The sequence below is a fragment of the Solea solea genome, chromosome 2 (genome assembly GCF_958295425.1).
Source record: "Solea solea chromosome 2, fSolSol10.1, whole genome shotgun sequence".
Classification (NCBI taxonomy): Eukaryota; Metazoa; Chordata; class Actinopteri; order Pleuronectiformes; family Soleidae; genus Solea; species Solea solea.
The window spans coordinates 23854076-23881940 of record NC_081135.1 but is presented as its reverse complement, the minus strand read 5'-3'; the positions used below and the strand labels follow the sequence as shown (position 1 = coordinate 23881940).

General features: G+C 42.4%; 1 protein-coding gene across 2 annotated transcripts in view; it reads left to right on the top strand.

Annotated features, from left to right (window-relative positions):
* The first annotated feature begins 2913 nt into the window (after positions 1 to 2913).
* The window catches only part of LOC131441812 (FERM, ARHGEF and pleckstrin domain-containing protein 1-like), a 46401-nt gene continuing 21449 nt past the window's right edge, over positions 2914 to 27865 (top strand). Inside the window, exons 1-2 of one of the 2 annotated variants that reach the window (XM_058612377.1) lie at positions 2914 to 3302; positions 6941 to 7159. In XM_058612377.1, coding sequence (XP_058468360.1) covers positions 6980 to 7159 — 180 coding nt within the window. In that variant the 5' untranslated portion in view covers positions 2914 to 3302; positions 6941 to 6979. The remainder of the gene's footprint in view (positions 3303 to 6940; positions 7160 to 27865) is intronic. The other variant, XM_058612376.1, reaches the window with a different exon arrangement.

The window sequence follows — 27865 nt, the reverse complement described above, 5'->3', positions numbered from 1 at the left end:
TGCTGCACATCTTTGAGTCTGGTACTGTCAGAGATAAAAGAGAAGTTTTTTCTCCCTGTGATATTTGAATTGGCTTGATTGGTCTGTTAGGCACATTTTAACATTTGTTAGGAAAAGTGCTATACAAATAAAGTTTATTAATAATGGTAACAATAACATTTTTGTGATCCATATCGTGTCTTATTCAAAGAGAAAATGACCTCACTGGAAAACAGTGTTCTCCTCAATCAAAGGCCTTTAACAGTCAGGACTGTGATTTAGTCACCACAAAAATGAACACAAATGTTGCTTATTATCTGAAGACCACTGCTGTTTTCACACATTGATTCAATTTTGCAGCCTAGATGTTATTTACATGCAGTCAACCGTGCGTACACATTGTCCCTTTCTCATCTTTATCAAAGCAGCTACTTTCTTTCGCACATTTTAATGCGCATCGCTTATTTTTCAAGGTCTCGCTCTCAATTTGTTATTTTCATTGACTGAGCATGGTATGCAATGTAGCATTAATTCACAGACATCGATGGAGGTTTTGCCAGTATTTGTAGTTAAAGCTGCAGTAGGCGGGATCCCTGTTAATCTTCACAGATTATTGAAACACTCACATTTAGAGACTGCCACTCTCTGTCCTCATCTCCTCTCATCAGATAAACACAGACCACACATGACCTGAGGCAATTGCTCCATCTCTGAAACTATCTGCTGACTCTCCTTTAGTCTCTTTCCTGCAGAGGTGAATCCCAGCTGAGAAGACAATGGGAACCCACAGGCAATGAATTCCACTTGTGTAGTGATCACTTCATATCGGGTACAGAATCCATTGCTAACTTAAATATGCAGTTTGTTTTACATGCTTTTTATTGAGATTAAGTATTTATTGGAGATGAAGGAGGGAAAGTTGATCAGGAAGTTGAATATGTTGGACAACTGCAGGTTGTTTCCGTAGTGAAAAGCTGCCAACATGGAGTCATGTGACATCCAGAGCTCCAAAGGATCAGCTACTCTGTCTCTGGACTGCACTGCAAAGCTGTCCATCACATATGAGATTTAGTTAAGAGGCTATAAATGGAGCCCAAAGGAGGTGCAATAAAAGTGTTTTCATCTTTTAGATCACTAGAGCTACATTAGACGTATTAGTTATTATATTATTAGGTGAAATCAGTGTTATATGTATTATGTAGTAGTTGAAAAATGAAAAGACATACAGTATATTAGAATTTGCACTTTTATCTTTCAAATCACATATCATCATCACACATACATGTATTTGTCTTGTGACTTATCAGACACTTAAAGTGTCCTGTTCAATTTATTTTGAGGTGTATGATTAGGTTGAGGGGGAAATCACAGATATCAATGCAAAAGGTGCCTTTAATCTTGTTAGATTTGTGTATTGAACACATCTTTTAATTACAACGGCTGAATGCACATGAGTGATGTACTACACTCACATCTGCTTTTTAAATAACTTGTTAATTGCTACTCCCTTGTTCTCCTGTTTCTGGATGGTTGACCTGGGGCTTTGGCTGAGACTGGTGCCTCCACATCACCCACTCTTGTGGATGGGGATAACGGACGAGCACTGGAATGGAAGGCTGAAATGTTTACCCCTGCAGGAGTCAAGGACTTGGGGCAAAGGAAAAGAGAGAAACTAGGTCCAAGGAAGAGTGAAGTTGTGGCTATCTGGAATAATAAGAATATAAGAATAATGTCATGGTGGAAATCTGAAAAAGGTCCTTTTGACCAGAAATAATATACTGTATATCTGCAATACATATTCACACAAGCTAACAAAGGTTCAGAGGACTTGCTATAGGTACAACGCCAATGAAAATATTCCCTTGAAAGATCTAGTGTGTAAGAAATACTGACATCTAGTGGTGAGATCATGACACTATCTGGTATGGAATGTCCTTGCCTAAAGTACAAAGTTTATTCTAAGGCTTTGAAACACAAACACTTTACACTTATACAAACATATTTATAAGTGGTATATTCAATGGGCTCTTTGCACAGCAGCCATTTTCACAGTAGGAAAATGGCTGCAGGTGTAAATAATTAAATGAAGGATGGCTTAGGTTCCTCCGTTTCAGAGTGCATGCTGGGTCATTGTCCTGACTTAGTTATGCATTACTCTCTAATAGATTACTGTACTATTATTGCTTTCCCCCAGAAACAAGTAGTGTAAGGGATTACATTACATTAAAAGCAAAACATTACAACTATAACGAAAAGTCAGGGAGACCGAGAGTCAAGAAATTTAAATTCCAGAATATGTCTGTGTATGTATTGCAGAAATTGTCAATAAAATGACTTTGACTTGACTAACATTGATCTGCAGAGTTACTGCTCCACTGGATCACAATTTGTTTTGCTGTTTGTTATATGTTTGCCCAACATCTCTCTCTCTCTCTCTCTCTGTCTTAATTCAATTTAACTTTTTTAATTCCAAAGGACAAAATGGAAACAAGATAAAGCATGCAGATGCTGCTGATTTAAAACACAAAACATAACATAAAACATAATTAAAGAACCATGTACACTGTTTATTTTACAGATACAGATATGACCATGGAGGACTATTCTACAGGATAACTGCACTTAAAATGTGAAACACACATAGTGTGCATATAAAAGTAAACATAATGGCACAAGTTGTTAATGTTAAGTCGTCACATTAATATTGAAATATCAATATTGATAAAGAAGAAAGGTTTTCAGTTTGGATTTTGCAGATCACCCTTCATGAGGATCTGATGTAATTAGTAATGAGTGATACCAAGCAATTAGGGGCATAATATTATAGTAACTTATTATATTTATTTATATTCCCGAGTAACTTGTCCAGCATAAAAAATGGTCAAAATAGTTGCTATGCAATAAAGAGCCAGGGGTCATATTCCTCAGGTCAAACCCTACAGCTAATGGATTGAGAGCGAGAGAGGGCGTTGTTCCGGCTGTCGTCGCTAGATGGAGCCGCTGCTCCATCGCGACCCCGTCGCTGCTGCTGAGGAGGTGGAGGCTCCTGCACCTCCTTCATTGTCTAAGTAAAGGCACCGGCAGTGGATCCTCCGCTCGCTTCCATGTAATCCCGTCTCTCCCCGGCCTCACTCGCTCAGTCGTCCGCCATGGCGACCGCAAAACGCCTCCTCTGCGGCTGCATCTAAAACTCCTCTCGTCTCATTTCCCCGCCACTCCCACCACCACAGCCACTGGACGTGGATGTAATATCTCCTTTCTCTGCAGGAACGTACAGACTGACTTGTGTGTGTGTGGAAAAGCGCCGCATTTCCAAAGAAGGGGTAAGAATCGTGCAGCCAAGTCCTGCCTGCCTGTGTGTGTGTGTGTGTATGTGTTCTTAGGGGGAAGTGATTCAACTTGTTTGAGGAGATTAGGGATAAGTCCTGGGAGTATCTTTGCCGTTGTTTTATGATCCTGTTGATTTCAAGGGAGGGGGAAATAACTATCACTGTGTGGGAATTCTTTATTTGCAGCCAGTAAGTGTCCTTATCTGTCCTCCAGTGTGTGTGTGACTGGTTGCATTGCACAAGACATGAAACTGTGTGTGTGTGTGTGTGTGTGTGTGCCTGCCTGCAAAATGCACGCGCATGCAGACGCTCTGCACTCAGTGTATGTGACATTTAAATGATCAGCCTGCCTTTAATGTTTTTATTTCTTTACATGTCAATTGTAAAGAAAACAGTTTTAGTTTCCAGAGGCTGCACAGGTGAGGTGAGTATAGGGCGCGATGGTGCGATGGTGCGTTCATGTCACATCTACACTGGCTGATAATGTCCTGAGGATTACAGCAGCCTGCTCTATTAACCCACATTACATCAATGGTAAGGTGAGGATTCATGCAGGGGGGGGAAGCCCTCACTCACTCACTCACTCATTCACTCACTCACTGCTGGATCTCACCATTTCTGCACTGATTTCACATGAGGCGGCTGCTTGAATGGCAGCACAGGACTGGTTAGAACACGCTTGTATACTGACGGGTGTCATTCTTGCCCACTTGAGACGTTACCTGTTCTACAGCGGGAACTTAAATTGATTCATTCAGTGCCAGCCACACCCAGGTATCGGTGTCTGAGAGGACACTGGGCTCCCTTTTTTTTTTGTGTGTGTTTTGTTTCAGGTAGACAGCTGGCTGTGTCTGCCAAGCCCTCTGGCCCTTCAGCTGTCACTAAAGGATTCCAGCTGTGGCAGCACTGGGCCGCTCTGAGGGGCCCTGCGTGCCCTCTGCACACAGAGGAGCCACTGTTACTGCCCTGTTAGCCGGCAGTCACAGCTCCATGTTACACTCTGGTGGGGAATTTCGAGCAAACAAGTTCAAAGGCAGGGAGGTTTACCATGAGGAACACTCTGTAAATGTCCCTCTGGCATTTTGGACTGGGCGGCTGCGCTGCATGTCGCACTCTGGCTCCGGGAACAAGGTGCCAGCTGCACAAGCAGTTCCTTATTTGTGTGTTTGTTTGGACCTGAGACACCTATTGAGAGAAACACACAGACAGACCTGGGCTCCTGACGGGTTGATTCACGATCCTTGGTGCAGGGGAGGGTTTCATATGGACTGGAATAATCACAGTCTACTCTTTCACTGGCCTCCGTTTCACTGGGGCTTTGTGTGAAGAGTGTCCAGTTACGTGGCATGCATGTGCAGGTCATACAAGACATGATTTTACAGACTCAGCGTGGGACACTTGCCAATAATCAAGGCAAAGGGCCTTGACTGCGATGACTGTGCGAGGATCAGATGTCGCAAACCGCTGGGCCTGAATTGAGAAATCAGCCTATTTCCATTCACGCCCCCCGGTGACACCATGAAGTCTGTTTTCCAGCTACCCAAGGGAGTGTTACTGTCTCCCCCACCGCTCTGTGCACAGATGAGTGCAAAGGAAACAGCTTCTCCAATCCATCTCTTTTAAAGGGATATTTCACGGCAAAGCCACTATAGTTTTATATCATCCAGTGCTTAAGGTATGAGTTGCTTTAATGGCTTTTAGTGGGGCTGACCTGACCCTCCCTCCTGTGGGTTGGTGCACACAGTCAGTCACAGTCAGCTGTGTTTTCGATGGTATGATGACTACAGGAGGTGAGTTCTCAGAGATGTTATCACAATATCATGATATCGTCGTAGATATTTTTGCTTAAGGGTATTATGCCTAAATATTTAGAATAGTTCGAGTATTTTCAGTGATAGTATTCGCCCAACAGCAGTATGGATCAGCTGTTTTAGTAAAATCAGCTGTTTTTCTAAAGTATTTAAAAGTAGAATTCATCGAAACATACAGTCGTGTAAACTACAACTTTTGTCAGGGTGGCTCTCCCAAGCTCAGACAGACCATCATGAGACAGAGACACACACTGTCCTTGGCCTGTTTGTCAGGCACTTTGCTGGATTGCATTATCCACTCCCGTGAAATGCCTTATTCAGCTCTCAGCTTAAACTTGGCAGCAGTCATTCACCTCTGCAGTGGCTCAACAACTGCCCACTGGCTCCAATACACGGATGAAGCACTCAGTGAGGTCTGAGGATGACATCGGCCTGCTGGAATGTGCAATGAAGAGAGAATTAAGCATGGCAACATGGCCTAGAGGGATCTGGCAGTGGCTGGATATACGGGGGGGGCGGGGTGTGTGGAGAGTGACCGCCTCTTGTGTCAAACCACAAAGAATGAGTCCATAACTTTGTCCAAACACAGACACGGTGTGACAATGCGGATTACTTCAAATCCTGCTTCTTGACGTGTATTTGGATCAAAGATGGGACTCTTCCTCGGCTGGCTGCTGTGGAACAGTTCAGTCCAATGCTCTTTTGCTTTTGACCCCTGCTGTTTATTTTTCAAACATTTTCCCTAAGTTTAAGCAATTATTATAGCCATCATTCTACTATTAACCCATCATTTTAACTATTAACTTGATTTTACTTTAGATATTCCACTATTCGTTGCTTATCTTTAGCTGCTGTTTGTCCATTAAAGCAAACACTTTCCACTGGTTATTCATTAAGCAAAAGGCTAAACATTACCTACCATTTCAACATCTTTATAAACCATGTGTTATTTAAATCCAACAATTTCAACTATTTCCTTTCACTATAAGTACTGTTTGTCTGTTTTGAACTACCTTTTAAGTCGTCGTTCTGCCATTTATTCGACTTCTAACTGCCTTCTACTAAAGAGCTAATTAGCTTTCATGCACTGTGAAAATGTCATGTTTGGATCTGTTTCAGCGGAATGATTAATTGCACATTTAGTATATGTTTTTTTAATTAGTTATATGCAGCATAGATTTATAAGTATATAAACAATATGATTTATATATATATATATATATATATATATATATATTTATATATATATATATATATATATATATATATATATATTTATATATAGTAATTGATTTTGCGTTTAGCTCTTTACTTACTCCCAATGACCACTTTCATTTGTGACTTAATCCCCGTGAGACTTGTTAAAACCCAACTAAGTGTGTCTATAGTCTTTGGCCCTAACACGTCACAATTTCCCAAATCAATCGTGATGGTATTGACTCTTGGGTTTGACTCTCTGGCCTCGTGACTCGTTTGTCAAATCAAATGAAGCCTCCCAGATTTCCACTGCGATCTTTCGTTTCTCTTTTGTCTTTTTTTTCTTTTTAACAATAATTGGCTCGCACAAGGTCAGGATTTTTTTTCTGCCATTAGCGGTGAGTGCAAATGCTGCATGTGTATCTTGTGTGTTGGTGTGACAGTGAGGCTTGTGCAGCGTGTTCTCTTGTGGTCCACATTGATTCCTCATTTTTCTTCTGTTACGACAGGCATGCTCTGTAAGAGGCAGGTGTGCCACTGGGATCATTTTCTGCAATTCTCTAACAGCAGTTGTTGTGCAAGTGATTGAGTGTGTGTGTTTTTTGTTTTTTTTTTCTTTCAAAGGTGTTTCTGCGGGCTGGGCACTGAGCAGTGCAGGGCACCATGGTCGAGCCAGACCCAGAACAAATGGCCTCTGGCACAGGTCAGCGTCTTGGAGCCCCGGAGACTCTTGGCATCAGTACGTTGGACCCCGGGCACAGACCTCCGTCCATGCCCTCTGGGAGACATGTTACCATCAGGGTCCGTATGTTGGACGACACAGAGGAGCTCTTTGACATCTCGGTGAGTTTTTATTGCCATCTTTTCCCGGCACTGTTTCTTATTGGGAATACAACTCTTCGTTGTTGCACAAAAGCCAAGAAGCTTCTCTCATTTTCATTCTAGCAGCAGCAGCAGCAGCAGTCTGGTAACAGGTTGGCATGGCAACTGCATGATGTTGAAAACATGGATAAAACCGGGGCGGATCTCTTTTTTATTATATCAAGGTTCAAGCACCTAATTATGGTAGTATTTTCTCATCATTACTTTTAAATATTCCAAACTGTCCCTACATGAAATGTTTTCCTTGGAAACCATGGAGACTGTGATATTTTCATGTTGGCACAATGATGTGCTGATGATCCGCGAGAGCTGTTGCTGGTTTGCTGGATGTCGATTGTAAATACTTTTGAAAATATTTCAGAATAAGAATGGCTGCCTCTTGAATTTCAACCCGTAATTTCAGGATTCAGAGGATTAACGTTCTAATCACACGGATCAAAATTCAGACAAACCCAGTTAAACAGATTATGTACAAGCGGAATTAAATATAGATCCCGATTGATTCCCTGTTATTATATGGTCGCGCAAAATGAGCTGAAGAGAATGCATACATTTCTATTTTCTAACGTGATGAGAAGATGATATAATATACACTGCACTCCACCCTTTCCTTGCAAACTTGTGGCGCTTTTGAAAGGTGTCCTCAGATCTTGATTTCGGGTGGAGTTTGTGTGAAGGCGAGCCATATTCTGTCACCACAACTGTCCCCGGTCACTCCTCTGTGTCGGGCAGAAGAGAGGAGCGACGATGAGTAGATGGAAGAATGTGGAGGTGGAGTGTGGTGATACAGCAGCAGTCACAGACGACTCATTTAATGTGTATGAATGAGGTTTGGCAGTAAAGCTGCTGAGCTCGACTGACTGTGAGTGAAGTGCAGGGTAGTTTTGCCCTTCTGGCTGTCTCCCAAGGTACTATGGGTAAATGTTGTTCAAAGGTGGCGATGGAGCTCGCGCTGCAGGACTGCTAATCTTTCTAATGGTATCGTGTGTTCCACTAAATACTCGAGGTGCCCATTGAGATCCCATTTGATTGTCGTTTTAAGCCACAGTCGTTTTTTGTGTTCATTGAGACATTAAATAAGATGATGAGAAGCGATTATTTCAGATATAGTAGTGATGAGCCTGAAATGATTCAATCATACCGTACTATTTTATTATGTCTTGGGGCCTTAAAGTCTGAATGTTAAGAGACGACAAATTCCACCCAATTGTTTTTGGTGAATAACTAACAAACTAATTATCTGTCACTGGAATAAAGACATCCTGGATTCTGAGTTTGGTTTAGACCAGTGGTCTCAAAGTTGCGGCCTGGGGTCCACATTTGGCCCTCCAAACAATATCAAGTCATTTCTATATGTCTTTATTTTTAAATGAATAGATTAATTTTGCATCATAAATGTTTTTTTTGATTGTTCCATATTAAAACAAGCACTGAAATGATCCAATCCAATCCAACTTCATTTGTAAAGCACTTTAAAACAAACACAGTCGACCAAAGTGCTGTACAGAATAATGGATAAAAGACAGTAAAAGATGGAAAAGCTCACACAAGGCAACAGAGTACATATAAAAAAAGGAATTAATACGGCATATTGATATGTCATTTTGAGCTCATAACGTCCACCGCAGCTGTTGCTTTTCCCAAAAAAAGTTGGGCTTTTTTTTTTTACTTGACTGGCCCCGGACTGACCAGACGAGACAGTCATTGGCCAACAGGTGATTTGAGTTTGAGACCCCTGGTTTAGACAAATGTTGAGTGTGTGTGGTGAGGCTTTAATGCTTAGTTGTGACACTGTAGTGGTAGAGATGATGAACGACTCGAAGGCCTGGCACAAAGGCTTCTTGGTAACGGAACGTGTTGTACATTCATGCTCAATTTAACACACAAAATACCCTCTGTGCCAAGTCAACAGTTGAGATAAAAAAAAATGTTAGTGAGCTTGTTATTGTTTTTGTCATGAGTTCACGTTTAAAGTGGAAAGATATGTTGTCTTAAAGGAAGAAACTGTGGATATTTTATATTCTTATCTGTGAGGTACTTAAAGCCCCTGAAGACGAAGTGGAATAGCTAGTTGATGAATGTGCTTCACCTTGAAGGTTTAGTATCTACGTTTCTCTCAACCCAGTTTTACCCCCAAACCTCAGCGTTTGTATTGCACCTGAGATGGAAGGCACAAAAAAAAACCACCATACATCAACTTAGCTGAGATCCAGTTTATATTAATGTTTCCCCGGTAGCAGTGAAGCGAGAAAATGCATGATCTATAATATGTCAAGCAACAATCTAGTCTTTGTTTTTTGTTTTTTTGAATACCCAGCATTTGCAAAGTGACCTAAAGTAGTATTTCTATTTAGGGAAACATAAAAATGACTGAGCTCCCCCTGTTACTGATACGGGAGGCTTCAGTTCATCAGCCTCTCTGATTCAGTGGGGTAAGTTTTCCACCTCAGCGGGCAGAGTATCAGATGGTCGAGAAACAAAAAAAAAAGGGGCCATCGAGCCATCTCCTGGGTCACATACCATGCTGTGGCCTACTTAGCACTGTGGCTGTGAATACACTTGTGTTGATGTTTGGTCCATGCAAACCTGGACCCCAAAACATCAGCAGTGACATCAGTGTGGTTGCACATTTCGTTAGTGATTCTTAACTAATTATGATGTTGAAGTTGGAACTGTGGGCTTGCCTCTGTCCATTTTACTCACGCTGAGTTCAACAGAGCAGGAAATCCAGTCTGTAGCCCAGAGTCTGTCCTCTGGTCCTCTGGCTAACATCCCCGACGCTGTCTGTGCCAATATTTTGATGCTTATGTTTGCTGAAGACTGGTGGACACGCTGTAGAAGTTGCTTGAGGGTGATCGTAGCCTGGATACAGGGGTGAGGAGGAGGGGGATGGGATGATGATGGCAGATTGAGGAGGGAAGAGAGTCTTGCTTATTCCTGTGAATGAAGGAAAATGGCTCCTTTAGCCAAACCATATTGGTACAGACATTAGCGACTCAGACTTAAACTGTTCAGACCCAGCTGTTTCTTTTTTTGCACTCTTACTCTCTCTCTCTCTACATATATAGAGTAACAACGGGCCACTGAAGACTGCAGACTGACCTTCATCGCTTCATTCATTACATTCATGTCACAGCCACTGTGAATGGCCAAAGAAAAATGCTGAATTTATATAATTACAAGCTTATATATTGCCCATGTGAGATTTTTGCACAGCACGGTCTCAAAGGTCTTTAGTGTTTTAACTGTGCTTTATTTACTGTTCAGTCCACAGCAAATCAATACACATATCGTTTTTAATCTAGCTTAATTGATTCATCATTATCTAACCGTCATGTTCACTAGAGTATGGTTTTGGTGATTGGTGTGTGTGTGTGTGTGTGTGTTCTCGTATAGGTGTGTTTGTGAGGACCAGAAAACCTTTTTTGAAGGTTAAGACTTGGTATTAAGTTTGTTAGGTCAGTTGTGATGGTTAAGTTTAGGTAAGTAAGGGGCTCAGGAAAGCATTACGTCTATGGGTGTCCTCACGATAAAAGTGTATGTGTCTTCAATAGGCTGTGTGGCCCATTTGTCAAACAAACCTATCTTTGTGAGGACATTTTGACCATGTGAGGACATTTCGGCTGGTCCACACAACTTTAACTGGCTTTTTGAGGATTAAGAACCTGGTTTCCTGGTTAGGGTTAGAATTTTGTAGCGTTAGGCATTTAGTTATGATGGTTAACGTTAGGGTAAGCAACTCGGGAATACATTATGTATGTCCACACCACGAATGCTGCACAAACGTGTGTGTGTGTTTGTGTGTGTGTGTTTGTGTGCTACCTCTAGGACCTTTTCTAGTCCTAATGAGGCAGAGCCTCATTTCTTAGAGACTGGTTAAGTTAAGGGTTTATGTTTGAATTGTGGTTAGGTTGAAGTTATAGGGTAAGGGGCTAGTGCCTTCACTAAGAATGTACAATAATGTGTTGGTGTGCTGTACTTGTACGAGTTTAGTGTTTAGTTCTGAGGTGACGACCATAGTAAATATGGTGAATATCAGCATGTCATTGTCAGCATATTGATTTAGCTCAAAACATCTCTGTATGCCTCATAGAAACGCATCACAGCACAAATGCCTGAAGGAGTTTCTTAAAGTGAGGTATGGTCAGCTGTTTTGAGGCAGCAGAAAACATTTGCATGATTGACCAACAAAAATGGTCGGAGGTCCATTTTATTATCTCAATGCAGCTTTAGCAAAACAGTGCAACTCCTTTTCCTCTGTTGTCCCAGCAAATGTGTATTTGGACATTCCCCAAAAAGCACTCACTCCAGCCCAGACGTTAAAACAGAGCCTTTAGTCTGGTTTCACTTTGCAAAGCCACAAGACAAATGTTTACGTATTGTTTTCTGAGCACAGCATATAGGAGGTGGGGAGCAACAGTGCTGCATGTGTTTCAATCAGTCAGATCAGATCACAAATAACCCTTAGCTGGTGTTTCCCTGTACTAATCTATGAATTTACCATACGATAGTCTGATCTTTCTGCAGATGCAAGAAGACACTGAAGAACTAGCCTCTATTCTTAAATAAAAACCCTCTCATTTTCCTTTCATCTTTCTTAATTTATCTCCTACGGGGAAGTTAACCATGTTGTCCATGATCACAGTGCATCATTCTCGTGGTTGGAGCCATAGTTTATTACAACCGTTTCCATCATCTGTCACAGTGGATGAGATACAAAGCCGTGCACAGAGTAAGATAAAACCATGAAGAAGCAGCTACTGTCCAGATTACGTTGGCTTCCAATGCTTGTGACCTTTTAACCTCAATAACGGAAGCGTGTTTGCAGCCAGAAACCGGAGCTACAGGGAAACCCCGGACTGAAGGGGCTATGTCAGAAAAAGGAACCAGATACATGCTTTAAAGGAAGCCTGTCATAACAGTTACTATGTTGCCACCATTCGCCCCTTAATATGCTCTCAGCCATTCATTGTGATGGGAAACAATTAGAGCAGCTTCAGGGCACAGTTGGCAAGTGAATGGCAATGAGGCCCCGACTTAATGATCAGGAGCTTGTGATGAAGGGATTCTTTCAGTACTGCTTTCAACAGGGATGATAGATCGACCAGCAGTGAGGATTGACCTGAGGAGGAGAGAAGATGTTTGCTTTGTTGCCACCTGTGGATCACCAGCAAGGGGTTCATCCACGTTCTTTGTGTTTTAAAACAACTATGTTAAGAGGATCATTATTTTCTGACCACTTATGTCCCGGGGTGGAATATAATTTCACTCTGAAACTAGGTTGTTTTCATGCTCCAATAGGTCAGGATGCACACACCATTGAAATGTCAGTTAAGTTGTTTTAAACCTTTTATAGAGCACTTATTGAAATAAAGCAATTCGACCCGTATGTGTTATTGGAGGATACAACGAGACTTTTTTTTCCTTTTGTAAGATTTTTCAAATGAAGGTCCATGAAGGTACCATATGGTTCCTTGCCTGTCTTTGGTAAAAAAAAAAAAAAAAAATCTTATATAAAGAGTTTTATAAGACTGCTCCAACACACCTAATTGATTTCATCAAGGAAGGAAGGAAAGGAAATCATCTTTAATTTATTGTCATTATACAACCAAATTACACAATGAAATTTCGAGGTCAGATCAGACTTAGCACGCCGCCACAAGGGACCAACCTGACTGAATGTGATGGTGGGAGGAAACCGGAGACATAGGGAGAACATGCAAAAAGTCCATACAGAAAGTTCCCAGACCGGGAATCGAACCCAGCACCTTCCTGCTGTGAGGCAACAGTGCTAACCACATCATGCCTCCCAACGTTCCATTTTGAGACATTGCCGTTGATGCAGTAGAAGCCTGAGCCGTATGACTGTACTTTTTGCCTCCCGGGACTACACTGATTTCCTCCTCTCAGATTTCACAAATGCACTTTCTGGATCTCTGCAGTGACGCACATTAACGTGGTTTCGAGTGTCTGCAAGAGTTACCAAATGTATTTTTTTATAGTTTCTTAGTGATTACAATCTAAATGTCAAGTGGAGCCTATAAGCTTTCTGAAAGGACAGCTTTCACATTACAACCATTCGCTGCAGTCTGTCTTTACTGTTTCAGCCTTCCTTCCATCAGTTGTGATGTAAAATGCAACCCTGTGTGCCGTGTGGGGGTTGTCACCACAGTCAAACCAAACACTGCTATACTGTGAAACGCAGAGAGTGTCATATTCAGCAGATAGGCTTTAATTTAGGTTTAAATGTCACGTACATGCGTTTATATTTAATAGCTTTAACGGCTTTAAATGAATAGTTCCTAGCTCACATGTAACGCTCATGGATTTACAGAGGTTCATGTAACTGTAATGTGAACCCCATATTATACCAAACATTGTCAGTGTCTATTTTACGTTGTGTATTTAAAAAAAAAAAATATGACTCTTCCACTGCAAAGGAAGGCAGAGCACAGAGGGAGGAAGACCATTTAGTGTTGAAGCAGTGTGTTAAATCCTGTTAAACTCGGAGCTGTGGTGAAGACACGGTCTGTTTCCCCAGTCTCACAGCGCTGTAGGGGGAAAACTGACAGGGGCCGTGCTGGTGGTTGAATTATTTAGGCTCACGGGATAATTTTGGCCCCCAAATTTCTTGATGAGCTGTCGTTGGCCAGAAAAATGCATACAAATGGCATTTGATTGGCTGTCGGAGCATTTGGGAGAATGAGGCAGGAGTTGTTCAGCCCAGAGCAACGAGTCCAACCCTCTCCTTCCTATTACACCATGTCAGTGAGTTTTCTAAACCCATTACTGTCACTCCCTCTTTCACTAATATGAGTCACGCACGGGTAACAGTGAGATCTATTAAGATTAGCTGCGCTGTGGCTGTGGCACTCCTCTAATGCACATGGTGGTTGTTTTTAGCCTTTTTTTATAAGAATGTTAAAGGAGCTAAGTGGTAGAAAGATGCAAGAGGATGGTGATCACAGCGAATCTGAATCTTGTCTGATAGGAAAGTGGCAAATGAAAGGACTATTCGATAATAAATAGTGCCTACATGACTTTATTTCCCATGCCTCCTGAGAAAGTGTTTGTAGCCTGACAGAGCAGAGGAGGCTGGGAATTGTGAGCATCTACAGTATAAGCATCAGATGTGGTTTTTTGTCTGCTGCATCTTGTTCTTCTGTCACATTGCTTCACTGTTGGGGGGAAAAAACAGAAACGTATCTTTAACTCTGACGTCCCAATAGTGTCGATGCAGCCCACTTAAGTTATTCCTTCTCAGGGAATACATGCAGCTTTATCTGGCCTCCTGCCACTGGAAATTAATTATGTGCCGTTCGTCGCCCCTTCTCCACTGCGGCTGGAAAGCACCTTGCCGCTGCAACTGCCACAACCTTTGAGCTACAGCGTGCAGTTTGCTCCCCGCAAAACCGGCGGTTTTGGCTCGTTGGGGTCCGCGATGCAGTGTCTGTGAACAAGCACACGTTCATGGCTATGAATTTCAACGCCGTACAAGTTCATCTCTGAAAGGCCACGTGGCATCACGCTGGTCTATGAGCAAGTTGCCATGGCTACACACGGAGGAAGAGGAGCATGTGAGCCGCCGGTTGCTGTGCTGCAGAGTTCTGTCTACCGTTGATATCTGCCACAGAGGACTTGGGGGGGGGGGGGCGTCTCCATGCAGTGCATTAATGTGAGTAGAGTAGAGGGATACGCTGCTGCACACCAATTATGAATAACATTCAAGAGATGTGGCCTGCCTGGAGTGTGTGTGCAAGGAGCTTCTGCATGTAAATCTTTTTTAAGAATGACTTATAAGTGTCAGTGCTCATTCACCCAGTTCCTCTGAAAGATGGCATATTCCGAATGTCACCATAAAAATATAAATGGAAGATTTGTGCACTAAAGAGCCAGTGTTCTGGTTTTCAAAGTCTTAAAAATAAAGCCTTTTTTCCGTCGGTGAATAATAGACATCAGTGTCAAAAGTAATCTGACCGCGCTGTCCATGTGTCTTGCATCATTCTCACACTGACCGACTGTCCTCTCTCCTCTGCCAGACCATTCTCTCATACTTTCCTCACATGAACTCTGAACCACGGTTGGTTTTTCTCCCATGGCATGAAATTTAAATCCCGCAGCAGGATGGGAAGCGGGGTTATTGGAGGTGGGAGGGTGGATGTGGGTGAATTCCCATGTACGGCCATCTTCCTCCCTTCACTCTCATCCTGAAATTTAATTTGGTCTTAGAGCCACGGGAGAGGAGCAGCCGTGGGAATTATTTTAAGACTGATAGCCATGAATACTAACATGGTAGAGCACACGGGAAAGTACTTAAATTTGATTTGAGATGCAAGGGTAAGTAGCAACAACTCTGATGGGAGCTTGTGTGGGCTTCTGTGTCGTCTATGGACAACAGTTTGAATTCATTCTCGGTGTCATATGTCACCGCTTCATTTACCATAAAGGATAAGCAAACACACACTTAGTCGCATTTAAGACACTTTATAACGGCGCTGCACTTAATTGCTAGACAATCCTGCACATAGACAAAGACAGAGGTGACGTGATAAAAGCACGTCATCAGGTTATGTCTGACGGCAGTCAACTGCGCTGGTTTCTATACTGTGCACAGGTGCTTTGGGAAAAGAGATGCCTTTATTATAATCCTTGTTCCTATGGTAACAAAGATGGATGAGTTGTGGTGGAAGACGTTTGTGGTTGGTTGAAACGGCGGTGAAATCGACTGCGTGTGTGTGTGTGTGTGTGACTGTTTGCCTTTGTCATTTTTACAAAGAAAGGACGAGGCGAATGCAAACACAGCCTGTGATATCTGTGTGACAGATGCATGAAAGTAAGTGGATCCTCTGACATTTGGTGCTGGTGTACATACAGTGCATTATTCCACTGGGCGTTTTGCCGTGTGATGACAGTGTTCAGATCCTTCCCTTAAGCTCTTGAACTGTGCCACTGGATGCCACTGACTGGGTTTTAGGTAGACATCGCGGCACAGGATGGGTGTGGCAGCAGCGATGTTCTCCTCTAGCCTGCACTGTCTCTGTGGTGTCCCCCTCAGCTCCAATAAAGAGCAAAACCCTCATGGGAACCAGTCTTGCCTTGGCCTCACAGCAGCATCACAGCACCGCCAGACCCCCTCAATGAATTATGAATTACTCATTGTGATTCCGGCGGGCTAATTAACATGTCACGCTCGGCTAGTGTGATATCATGGGGTCATCCTTATCCAGCCGTTCCTTATTTCACCTCAAGCGCCGTGTCTTATCTCCTCTAGTGTTCTTATCAGTGAGTGTTGCCACGCCGTATCTAGTATTTTCCGGCAGCTCGGTCAATTCACCGCGTTGTGTTTTTGATGCAGTGAGTTCCCCTTGTGTGATGCATTTGCGTGACACGTTGCACAGCAGACCTCCTGGCAGCTGTACCTGGGCTGCTGAGTCTACCTCCCACTGTAACCGCAGCCGTAATTGAATTTTGGGGGTCTCTTGGGCAGATAGAGGAGATGAGTGGGAGGTAGAGTCATGATGAACACATGCACGCATGTGTGTGTGTGTGTGTGTGTGTGGAGCACCAGCTGCACTTATTACTAAAGTGAGAACTGTTGCATAAACTATACCACCGACAAAAAAAAGCAAACGTTCCGATTTTAGCTGTCCTCATTGAAGCAGCATATGTCACTCTGCGTCTTTTAGTTTTTGCCCTGTTAAAGCTTCTTTAGACGAGGCATCCCACCTATTCATATTGACCTTGTCTTTCTCTCTTGGTAAGTGATGCTTGCAGGTCCATCTTATAAAAGAATAAGAACAGCTCTGTCAGTGTGGGAATGCCCTCAAATATATTTGTCCCACGGGATGTCTAACTTCACATAGCCCGTATCTCACCAGTGGCAAGTAACTGCCTCTGTGTATCTGTCACTGCGATGCTTGTAGATAGAATAGCCAGGTTTAGCAGGTAATAACGATAAATGCTGGGGAATGCTGCTCAGTATTGCTGCATGATTTATTTATTGCGATGTGGTCGAGTCTCTTTGGTGTGCAAGGGATTGAATGGGCTAATCTTGTGTTTGCATACGGTTCTTGTGTTCGCATTGAAGCTCACTGGCTTTATTTCATTTGAAGTCAGTATGCAGAGATATTGTCTTGGTGCTCGCTCACTCAGGCTTAGTTGACCTTTAAACAGAGAGGAAGCATTTAGGCAAATATATTAACTGCATGGAGTTACAATAGAGCGACTGCGATGCAAGTGCAGCCAAAGTAACATTTTGGTTTTATTGATGCACTGTTTTCCCCTCAGCTCTAACCATGTTAAAAACCTAGGCCCATGATGTTTTGATTGGTTAGTCAAGACAAGCACATTTTATTGCTATAGCCCAACATCACAAACACAATTTTCCTCAAAGGGCTTTACGGTCTGTACAGCAAGTAACACTCTACATCCTTGGACCCTCACGTCGAGTGGGAGGGAAAAACGCCACTGAAATGGGAGAAACCTCAGGAGGAGCCACAAAGGAGGACGGACACATGTGCAGAACCAAGTTCAAAGCATCACATTTACAAACACAGGAAAGAGAAGAAGATAGAGATAGAGACCAGGAGCATTTCAGTTAACAGTTAACATTATTGGACTGACTCTTTATACATTTTTGATCCTTTTTAAATGAACCTCCTCTAGAGCAGGAATCAGTTAACACTGAGATTGTGATTGTCAGCCCGACTTGTGAGACTTTAACGTCTTGGTGGCACAAAATGTTGCCTGTCTTACCTCACTTGGTGAAACAGAAGCCCAGGCCTGCATTTTTGAAGGCAGGCGCTCTAAATATTTTAACTCCCAGACACTAATCGTTAGTTAGTTCTTTGGGTTGTAACCTTGAACAACAACAGTCTAATGTATGGCACCAGTGCTCTTGCTGCCTCAGCCTCAGTCAGTAAATACAGTAGTAATGGTTTAGGATGTGCTAGAGAAGCAGGAGAAGTAGAACAGGGTGTGGCATTTTGCATCCTCTCTATTTTGGCTTCCAACCCTTTGCATGATGGTCTGAGTAATTGCAAAAGGATAACAAGGATAAATGTAATGTAATGTTCAAAAAGTAGAGCATGTCTATTAAAATGCCCCTTTCTTGGTAAAAAATAAGGAAAGTGTTTTAACCTGAAGCACATGCTTTGTCCCATTTCTAAACGATTCATCTAAAATGTGTTCATCATTCACATCATTGACAATTTTCTGTATGTTGCCATGGTTACCGGTCTTGCTCTCGCTTTCAGTGGGGAGGAATTGGTATTCTGTAGTCACAGAGGTCTCAACAACTGCTGGACCCACTGAGCCTGTGCTGTGTGTGTGTGTGTCTGAGTTTTCTCCACCGGTGCCCTAAAATGTGAAATTTCACCTCAGGACAGCGTGCACATTGGTCACGCTGTGGAGAACGAGCGTTAATGCTCCTGCCACAAAGTGGCTCACACAGAGAGCTGAAGGTTTAAACTGTGCCCCTGTGCTTAACATGAGCAGTGCAGTGCAGCGCTGAATCGAAACTATTCAGCTTAGTGCCCGCTCAGAAATTTCCTGAATCACAGATGTGTGTGTGTGAGTGTGTGTGTTGTTATCAACGCTAATGTCCTATACCACAAATAACAAAATGCACCACAGCAATCCCTCAAGCAATTCATGCAGGGGTCATTTAGGATGGAACCTTATTAGATGGATGAATTATTAATTTCTATCCAGTGACAAAAGCAGGTGAAAATGAACCTGTTTGGTTTATTGTGTTTTTTTGCACAGATGAAACAGAAGTGAGATCTGTTTAATGTCAGGTGTGAAAAGACTCATAAGGCACTGTCCATTTGTGATTGGATCATCCGTGGTGCATGTTAGCAGGTGCATATAGACGCTATTTTTAAGCTCTAATGACCACATACTTTGGATTCAGCAAGCATCTTAATGTATACTTTTTATAGCAGCAGCTCCGCGGTGGCTATTTCAAACCAAGTGCTTTCTTGGCTGTTGACCTTAATCCTCATCCACAGCAAGCAAGCACAACCGGGCACATCTGAGGCTCCGACCGCTACATCTGCATGCTTATTTTAAGGTCAGCAATATTCCAGGAGGGGAAATAAAAATGGACTGGCCAAGTAATAATTAAAGACATTGGAAATATATAAAACAAAATAGATGGATTAAATCTGCTGTTTTTCTTGCTCTTTATTGACTCAATAGTTTTTATAACAGATTAAACAATTGTTTGGCCTGACCTGTTCACTGTTCACTGTCAGATCACAACAGCTATTATCAATACAGTGACTCGACTACATCAGAGGGCAGAGTGGCTCTGGATTTGCAGCACAGAGGGTTAAGTAGTTTAAGTCTAATCTCAAAGAGGCCAATTGATTGGCCTCAGGAGTAGAGCCGCGTGTGCAGCTGTCATTATTTATCACTGGTGGAGATTAGAAGGGAACATGCGGCAGGACAGGTCTGCTCCAACCTTGGGAGGCATCTCTGAAACATGTTCCCCTCTCACCTGGGCTGTGGTCGTCATTACACTGTGCAATCAGATTAAGCCTCATAACGACGAGTGTATGTGGCACCGTCGCATATATTCACCATCATCGAGTCGTCCGCAAATGGGTTCAAATGTTTCATGTGCACTACGTTCCTTGCCAAGATAATCCATGCCGCCCTGACAGATGTGTCATATCAGTGTGCTGTTTACACAGCTGGGATTATCACACAGGTGGGATTATTACACAGGTTTGCTTTGGTCACAGTAAAGGCCCAGGATGTACATTAAGGTCCCTGTAAAGTGATAAAAATATCGCTTCTGACCTTGTCACACATTGCACATAAACAGAGGTAGTTTAGCAGCAGTCCTCCACTCTCTCTCTCTCTCTCCCTCTCTCTCCCTCTCTCTCTCTCTCTCTCTCTCTCTCCCGCTCTTGATCAGCAGCACCTGCAGCCTCACAGCAGGTGTCTGCTCCCCTTTCTGTTCTTCTTCTCGACTTCATTTCCACATCTTTAGGAATTTTAGATGAAGTGTCGGAGCTCCTCTGTGTGTTTTTGCATCCAGGTAATCAGACACATCTGTGGGACAAAGACATCTCAGCTAGCTGGTAAAACAAAGGCACAGAGTACTCAACGGGCCTGAAAATTACAGCCCGGCTGGGTCGGGTCACATTTTCCCATTGATCGCAGTGAGGTGTTTTATGATGCTGCTGCTGTTGACGCAGCACACGTGACCTGTTGCCGAGGCCCGACCCGCCTTATTTGCAGAATTTTTCGGACCAAACCCACGGGTCCGGTCGGGTTTGTCGGGCCGGGTCAACCCATTGAGAACTCTACAAAGGCAGTAGTGAAGGAGCAGGGGCAGTGACTCACGAGTGAACGGGAAGCCACAGTTAAAGATGCTGAGCGTTTTTATATTGACACCGTGTTAGAGGACGAGCTAACTATGGCTCCTGTTTGTCATGAAGTTATATTTTTAGACACGCTTGGAGAGAAACGATTTTCACATTTAACTCCATAAGTCTTTACTCTACACATGTCATTATTTTTGACATGTTCTCAGCCACTGTTTTCTAACATGTACAATGTGTGAAGATGAGAAATGCTGAATTTGCTTTACGGGATCTTTAATCGATTATTAAGCTGTGATTTCATCATAGTACATTCGGTTTGGTACGGTACGGTAAAGTTTGGAAGAGTAAAGTTAGTTTCCCCTGAGTCGAGAAATATCTTCATTCTTTACGTACTCACCAGTGACACTTGGTCTGAGGCTTGAAACTGCAACGCTAATTCCGCACTTTTTAGACCCACTCGTAGAGGGACGGGACCTCATTCGCAGAATGTAAACAGTGTCCGCCATCTATGCTAACAGTTACGCTAACGGGTCCAAGTGTCACTGGTGGGCACGTAACAAAGAAAAGGGAAACTTTGTATGAGAATACAAATACAGTGTGAAGACACACTGATCGCAAGAGAGCGACACTTTTCTGTCGCCCAATCAGCTCATTGTCGTGAGAGAAGGTGGACTAGCTCCACCCGTACTTTACCGTACCATTACTCTTGTTCCCCCGAGGGTTTAGGACGGTTATTTTGGTACTTTCCCGAATGGACACGTAAAGAAAATACCAACCGTTCCACTCAGTGGAAACGTGGCTTTAATTGTTACTAAAATAATCGTCAACTATTGTGATAGACGATTCATTTGAGTGTTTTTTGAATAATTAAAACAAGCTCTTTCAAGCGTCTTAAATGCTACACGTAACTGGAGCTGAAACAATTAATTGCTTGATCGATTACTAAATGAATCGACAACTCTTTTGACTCTATCAATTAATCTGTTTGAAGCTTTTTTCATGATTAAAACAAGATTTCCAATTGTTTAAGCTTCTTAAATGTGAATATTTTCTTCATTTCTTCACTCTGGATAACAAAGACATCATTAAAAGTGAATCATTTTGGTTTGTGGACAAAACAAGACATTTGAGAACGTCATCATTTCCAAGTTTGACGAACACCAATCAACATTTTTTAAGGTTTTCTGATATTTTATGGACCAAACGATTAAACGCTTAATAGTTGCAACTCTACATCTAACAAAGAAATCATTCAATTTGTTTTGTGGACAAAATCAGACATTTGAGAACATCATTTTACAAGTCTGAGTGATCAACACATTTCAGCATTTTTTTGGACCAAACAAGACCTCGATTAATTGCGAAAATAATCAACACAATCGATTATGACAATAATTGTTAGTTGCAGCTATGTTCACCATGATTTATGAAAACATAATGTCCCATATTGTTGCTTTGCTCTCAGTTGCTCTTGATCTTTTCAACACTTAATGTACATTAGCAGACATCACAGTGTAATTATGTAGATCACTGTGTCTACACCAATATTAGCAGCCTGCTGTTTATACAGGCGGGGTGGCATAATTTATGCTTAATTAACATACTCCGGATCTTAATTCTTCCACAAGAGTGTGTCCAGCCTCAGCCTGCTTTGTATTCCATGATTCTGAGCAGGTTTGCGGGAAAGTGAAGTATCTCTGGCTAGTTCCTGCTTTGGCCGAGCCAGTGCCCACTAATTAGAGATGTTTGATTTTATTGTTCTGCGCCAGCAGCGACTATTAATAAAAAATAAAATATTGAAATAGCACACCCAGGCAATTTACAAAGGCATACATTTCTGCTTAGTGTCCCACAAGTCATCTAAAATTCATATCTGAGGGCAGTGTTCTCAGTCAAGATATAGATGATCCTCCTTATTTCTACTGGCTTGGTTTACTGGGAGTAGGTGCACGAAACTGGAAGGAAGCCCCGCTTAGTCAGAGCTTGGTGGAATGTGACAGATGGATGTGACTTTTCCAGGGTTGCGGTTTTTCCCAGCTTGTTATGCAGTGGACTGATGGAGAATTAGTGGCATTGTCTGAACAACTAACTTTCACTTGTTTCTTAATCCGTTGTTGTTGTTTCAGTACTTCTTATAGTAATAAATCATCAGCCTAATACATTGATATATCTGATGTTATCTTAAACTGTGTAGCTTAATCTGATAATCTTTTACTCTAGCGAAGGTCATGTCTGGAGCATATTGACTGACGGCTGAATCAATCCAAATCATAGGGAATGACATCCTCGACACAATTGTGCATTCAGATTAGGTGTGGAAAAAGCTTGTCTCTTTCTTGGCCTGACCTTGTGAGAGTTGTCTCTTTCACTTACGCTTATTTAATCTCTTCATTAACCTATTGAGTCCCATCACTTTCACTGATACAGTGCTCTACAGTATTCATTCATTCATTATCTCTAACAGTGCCCAATTATGACAAAACATCTTTTAATCCAAACTAAGGCTGAAACTCATTTATTTACTGAAGTAGCAGAATGTTGAAGTGTATTCATTGCTCACACCCCAGTGTTATTCAGTCTGTCAGCTGGTCTAATTCAACAAAAACAACGTACCCAGTGATTTGGATGATTATAAAAGGAAAAACATAAAATCATCACAAGAATCTTCCAAATTCTCTTGGAACATATCTTTTAATTTCTTTTTATGTGAAAATAAATACAAATACAAAAAAAAACACCCCACAAACATTGAATTATGGAACAAATGTCTTTTCTTGAGTGTTTCTTATGTTAATGTGGTAACTGCAGTATATTTAAATATACTATTCACTTTGGGAGTCTGCCTTTATCTCGCTAGACAAAACCTGGAGTTTCTGCCTAAATGTGAAGTGACATATCCTCCCCCTGAGCGACTGTAATCCTCAGCTCTGTGATGGAGTGGTGGTGGAGAGAATAACCAGCATGGGAGCAGAATTAGAAGCGCTCTGTAAGAGATTCGGGCAGATGAAGAGAAAAGGAGGCCAATCTTTTTGGTAATTCCAGCTGCTTTAAACACTCTTCCATTTGCCCTCTGGGCATTTTAATGATGCTCCCACGTTAGACAGGATTTTGAGGTGCCAGTGTACCGTATCTTCAATATAATCCTATGACTTTACATGTGCATGCATATCTAGCGAAGCATGTTGCTCCAGTCTTTGTTGCTGCATCTTATCTATCCACACTAATGATGCAAACCCACACCTATTAAATCTGTCTTCTGATTTATGGAGCTCTGACAAGCAGTGGGAGGGTCCTGCATTAATGCACACTGTTAGGGATTCAGCAGCACAACAGTCACAACAGGGCACTTAATTATTCTCTATGCAAAATCAATATGTTTCTTGCAGACCAGACAGGGCCCTTAGGAGGGCAGGTCTGCAAAGGGAGGGAACATTTTCTTTTTTTCCTAGAGGAGGAGAAGGAGGAGGCTTTTGAGGGTAGCTTCCTCCGTCTCTCTGTCAGCCCTCTTTTGAATCCAGGGGACATTATTTTCATGGTTGTCCTCTCAGAGCCTGGAGGCTGGCCTGCCTTGACAGAATGATTCTGACAGCTGTGGCAAACCAATCGTCACTTTTTCTTTAATTTTGTGTGTGCAGCTCGGGAGCCAGGAAGAAGAAGGGCGGGGGGTCGGGGGAGAAAATAGAATAGGACGGAATGTTGAGGCTTAAAACAATTTCTCTATTTATGAATTTCCAGGGAAAGCGACGTCGTCCGTGCATGTTCTATGTTTGATAAGGTCACATTCGGACGTCAGATATTTGTACTGAAGATACGATGGCATTAAATTTGTCCTAATTATGCATGGTCACACATTGGTGATGGTAAGCAGGTAATTTGACAGGATTATCAGTGCGTCTGCCGCCCTCCTCTGTTCTCTCTTTGTCAGCTTCCCACTGTAGTCGAGTCACCCTCGGAAACCTCTGCAGCACATGACCTGAATCTCAATGAGCCTCAGCTGCCACTGACCTCTCTGTCCTACCCTTCTCTTACAGTGCACAGTATATACCTGTTCACACACACACACAGTTACACACTCAAGGCTATGCCAAATGTGCTGCGGTACTTGAAGCAGCTATGCTCATTGCTTTATTGCGACTGAAGCTAAGATGTGGAGTATGAGAAAGACAGTGCTGCCTTCACTCCGTATAGTAGATTTTCAGTGTCTGCTACCAGGAGGACTCAGCCTACATCTGTATCACTATGTTTTCAACCAATCAGGACGTGAATTCAGGTTACAGATAACCACATTATGATTTTAAAAAATCAAACTATAATAAAATGCTGCATGGGATTTTTCAAACTAAAATTTAGCAATTGGCTTTTTTTTAAATTCTTCTTCTTTGGCTCTAAAACACTGGGGTAGTGTGGACGTCAGGGACGTCTGGAGTAGAATTAATGCATTTTTAAATAAAAATGGAATAGCTTGGATGTAGCTCATACTATATTATATTCCCAGGGTGGGAATATATCAACCTGATGCTTTTATCTGGAGAGTCCAAAATCACAGAGCACTCACGGTATTGTTACTGTGTATTGTAGATGTGACCAGTGAAAAGTCACTAAAATTGTTTGGTGTAAAAAAAAAAGAAACTTTGAGCCAATCCCTTTTACTGTCACATGAGGGCTACAGATAGTTTGATTCCCGAAATGACCTTTCCCCACTTCTCCATTTTTCTATTCCCTTTAAATCACACAGTCTGTTTCATCTCAGCTCTCGATCTGGTTCCTGTGATGTCGTTGAATGTCACAGCTGAAACCCCCCCCCCTCCCACTGTGAGGTATAACTACACCGTAATATAAGCTATGACAGGATCTGCAGGGGCCAATGGAGCCGCAAGGCCCGGCTTCACAGGGAAAATTCACTCTTAAAATCTCTTCCTAACAATAGCTGACTGCTTGGATCAAATGTCATCATCAACTCAGGCACGATTCCCTTTGTCCGTTGTGCCTTTTGACATTATCAGGCTGTTTGCCACCTCCATCACCCCACCCACCCCTGACACTGCCCCAGGAGAAGTTTGCCAAGCCCTGCCTGGCTTGGCTTATTGCAAGTGAAGTGGACCATACCAAGAACTCCTGGAGGAGAACCATCAAGGGAACACAAATCTGCTTTACACCTGACCTTTATGTGCTTTTGTTACTAACAAGAGATGGTGGGTTTGGGGGAAGACGGGCGAGTGGGGGTTGTTATTTGCTCTCCCCTGGAGTGGAAACCCAGGCAGACACATGTGTGCAGACATCGGTGTCATCTGCATTTAGCCTTGTTCTGTCAGAGCATGTAGAGGTCAGTGTAACAATGTCAGCCCTCATACTCATGTAAACTCTTGTAGCGTTCTGTGAGCCTATGTTCAGAGTGAATGATTCGAGACAGATGCTTTCAGCATGTCTGGCCTGGGTGTGAGATCACACGGATGCATCACCTTTCTCTGGACTACGCTGTTCCTGGATTACATGTATTATATTACTTACAGAGCTCATTAAAAGGAGATTTTTATCGCTGTTGTACACGGTCATCTATCGTGTACAACCTGAGATACCGCCACACGCCGCTTTTCAGATGCTTTGGTGTTGTGATTGTCCAGTCAGGAGGACAATCACAATGACACTTGAGTCCTCACTTTTCGTAAGTGCTGCTGTCTTATTTTTGTGATGGATTCAAAATGGATCCAAAGCCAAGCTGCGCTGACAGTGCCCTCTGCTGGACCGCATGGTATTTACTTCGGTTCAGATATTCTAGTGCCCCTCCAGGTTCGAATGCATAACACAAAGTGTTAGCCCTATTTGGTGTAGATCAGAATATCATCCTAACAATACTATAAACACTAAATCATTTTTTGAGATGTGATCTATGATCTTCAGAAGGAGACAGTTTTTTGACCAGTGGGAATATGGTATAGGTCTATATACGTGATCGAAGTAGTGTGTAGTACTGGCTCTGCTCCCCTCTTAGCCTCACACAGCCGTGCAGGCAGTTAAAACATTGTTAAGTATTTTCCTCAGAGCAGAGCCTCACACCCCGGCTCCTCTGGCTGTGGATTCTTTGCATTGTGCTTGAAAACATTTGCCAGTCACAATTTGGCTGCCATTACCAGCCATCAATAAAATGCGCTATTGTGTGAGCACTAATGTGTTTACAGTTCACAGAAGGCACCCTGACGAGGAGACTTTGTGGCTGCGCAGACATGTGATGCTGTTATGAAACACTACACTGTAGGCATTTTTCACGGGAGACATTGTGTGACATGTCACAGTTCAAGTACAAGTGTGAAATAATACAAATAAAACAGTCATCTATGGATTTCATGTTAAGTTTTTACCTTCAGGGTCTTGATACAGATCAATCTGACTCACTGTGACGCTGTTATTGCTCACTGGGGTGACTGCAAAGTTAAATCAGTGAAAATACAGTTAGATGCATACTTTATTCATCCCCCTGGGAAAATGAGCGGGTTCAAAAGGCCAATCGGTCAAATGTACCAGGGATTAAATGGTGAAATAATTTTTAAATAGTAGTGTGACTTGAAATGTTTTAAAGTTTGTGGAATATCCTTTTATGAACGCTCTCTGTGCACCGAGGCGAGGTCTTCAAAGGATTTTATTTTCTTTGTTGGGATCTAACTCCAGCAGTCGGCTTCCAAAATTTTGTGGAAATTCTTCCCAGAAGATTGGAAGCTGTCACAGCGGCACATTAATGCTTTTGTTTTAATGAGATTTCAACAGTCACATCAAGTTTGAGGGTCCACATACTTTCAATGGCTGTACTTTCAATGTAGTTCATGTTGCATCACCTTACACTGTTTGGTGTTAAGTTGTATATTACAAGTTACTCTTAAAGGAATACTTTTAGGATTTGCATTTAGCTTTGTATCACTAGAATAGGGGTAGTCTTTGTTAAAAATTGTGCTTCCCAACCCCCTGAGTTGAGAAATATCTTCATTCTTGTCTTTGTTACGTGCCCACCAGTGACACTTGCTCCTGTTAGCTTAACTGTTAGCAAAGATGGCGGACACTGTTTACATTCTGGGAATGAGGTCCCGTCCCCCTACGAGTGGGTCTAAAAAGTGCAGAATTAGCGTTGCAGTTTCAAGCCTCGGACCAAAGCTCGGACCGAGTGTCACTGGTGGCCAGATATTTCTCGACTCAGGGGAAAGTGAGGTTGGGAAGCACATTTTTTCAAAAGTACTCCCCCTATTCTAGTAACACAAAGCTAACTACAAATCGGTGAAGTATTCGTGTAACTACTGTAAGTAACTCATCATTTCATGTTCACAGTTAACACAACTAAAGAGCT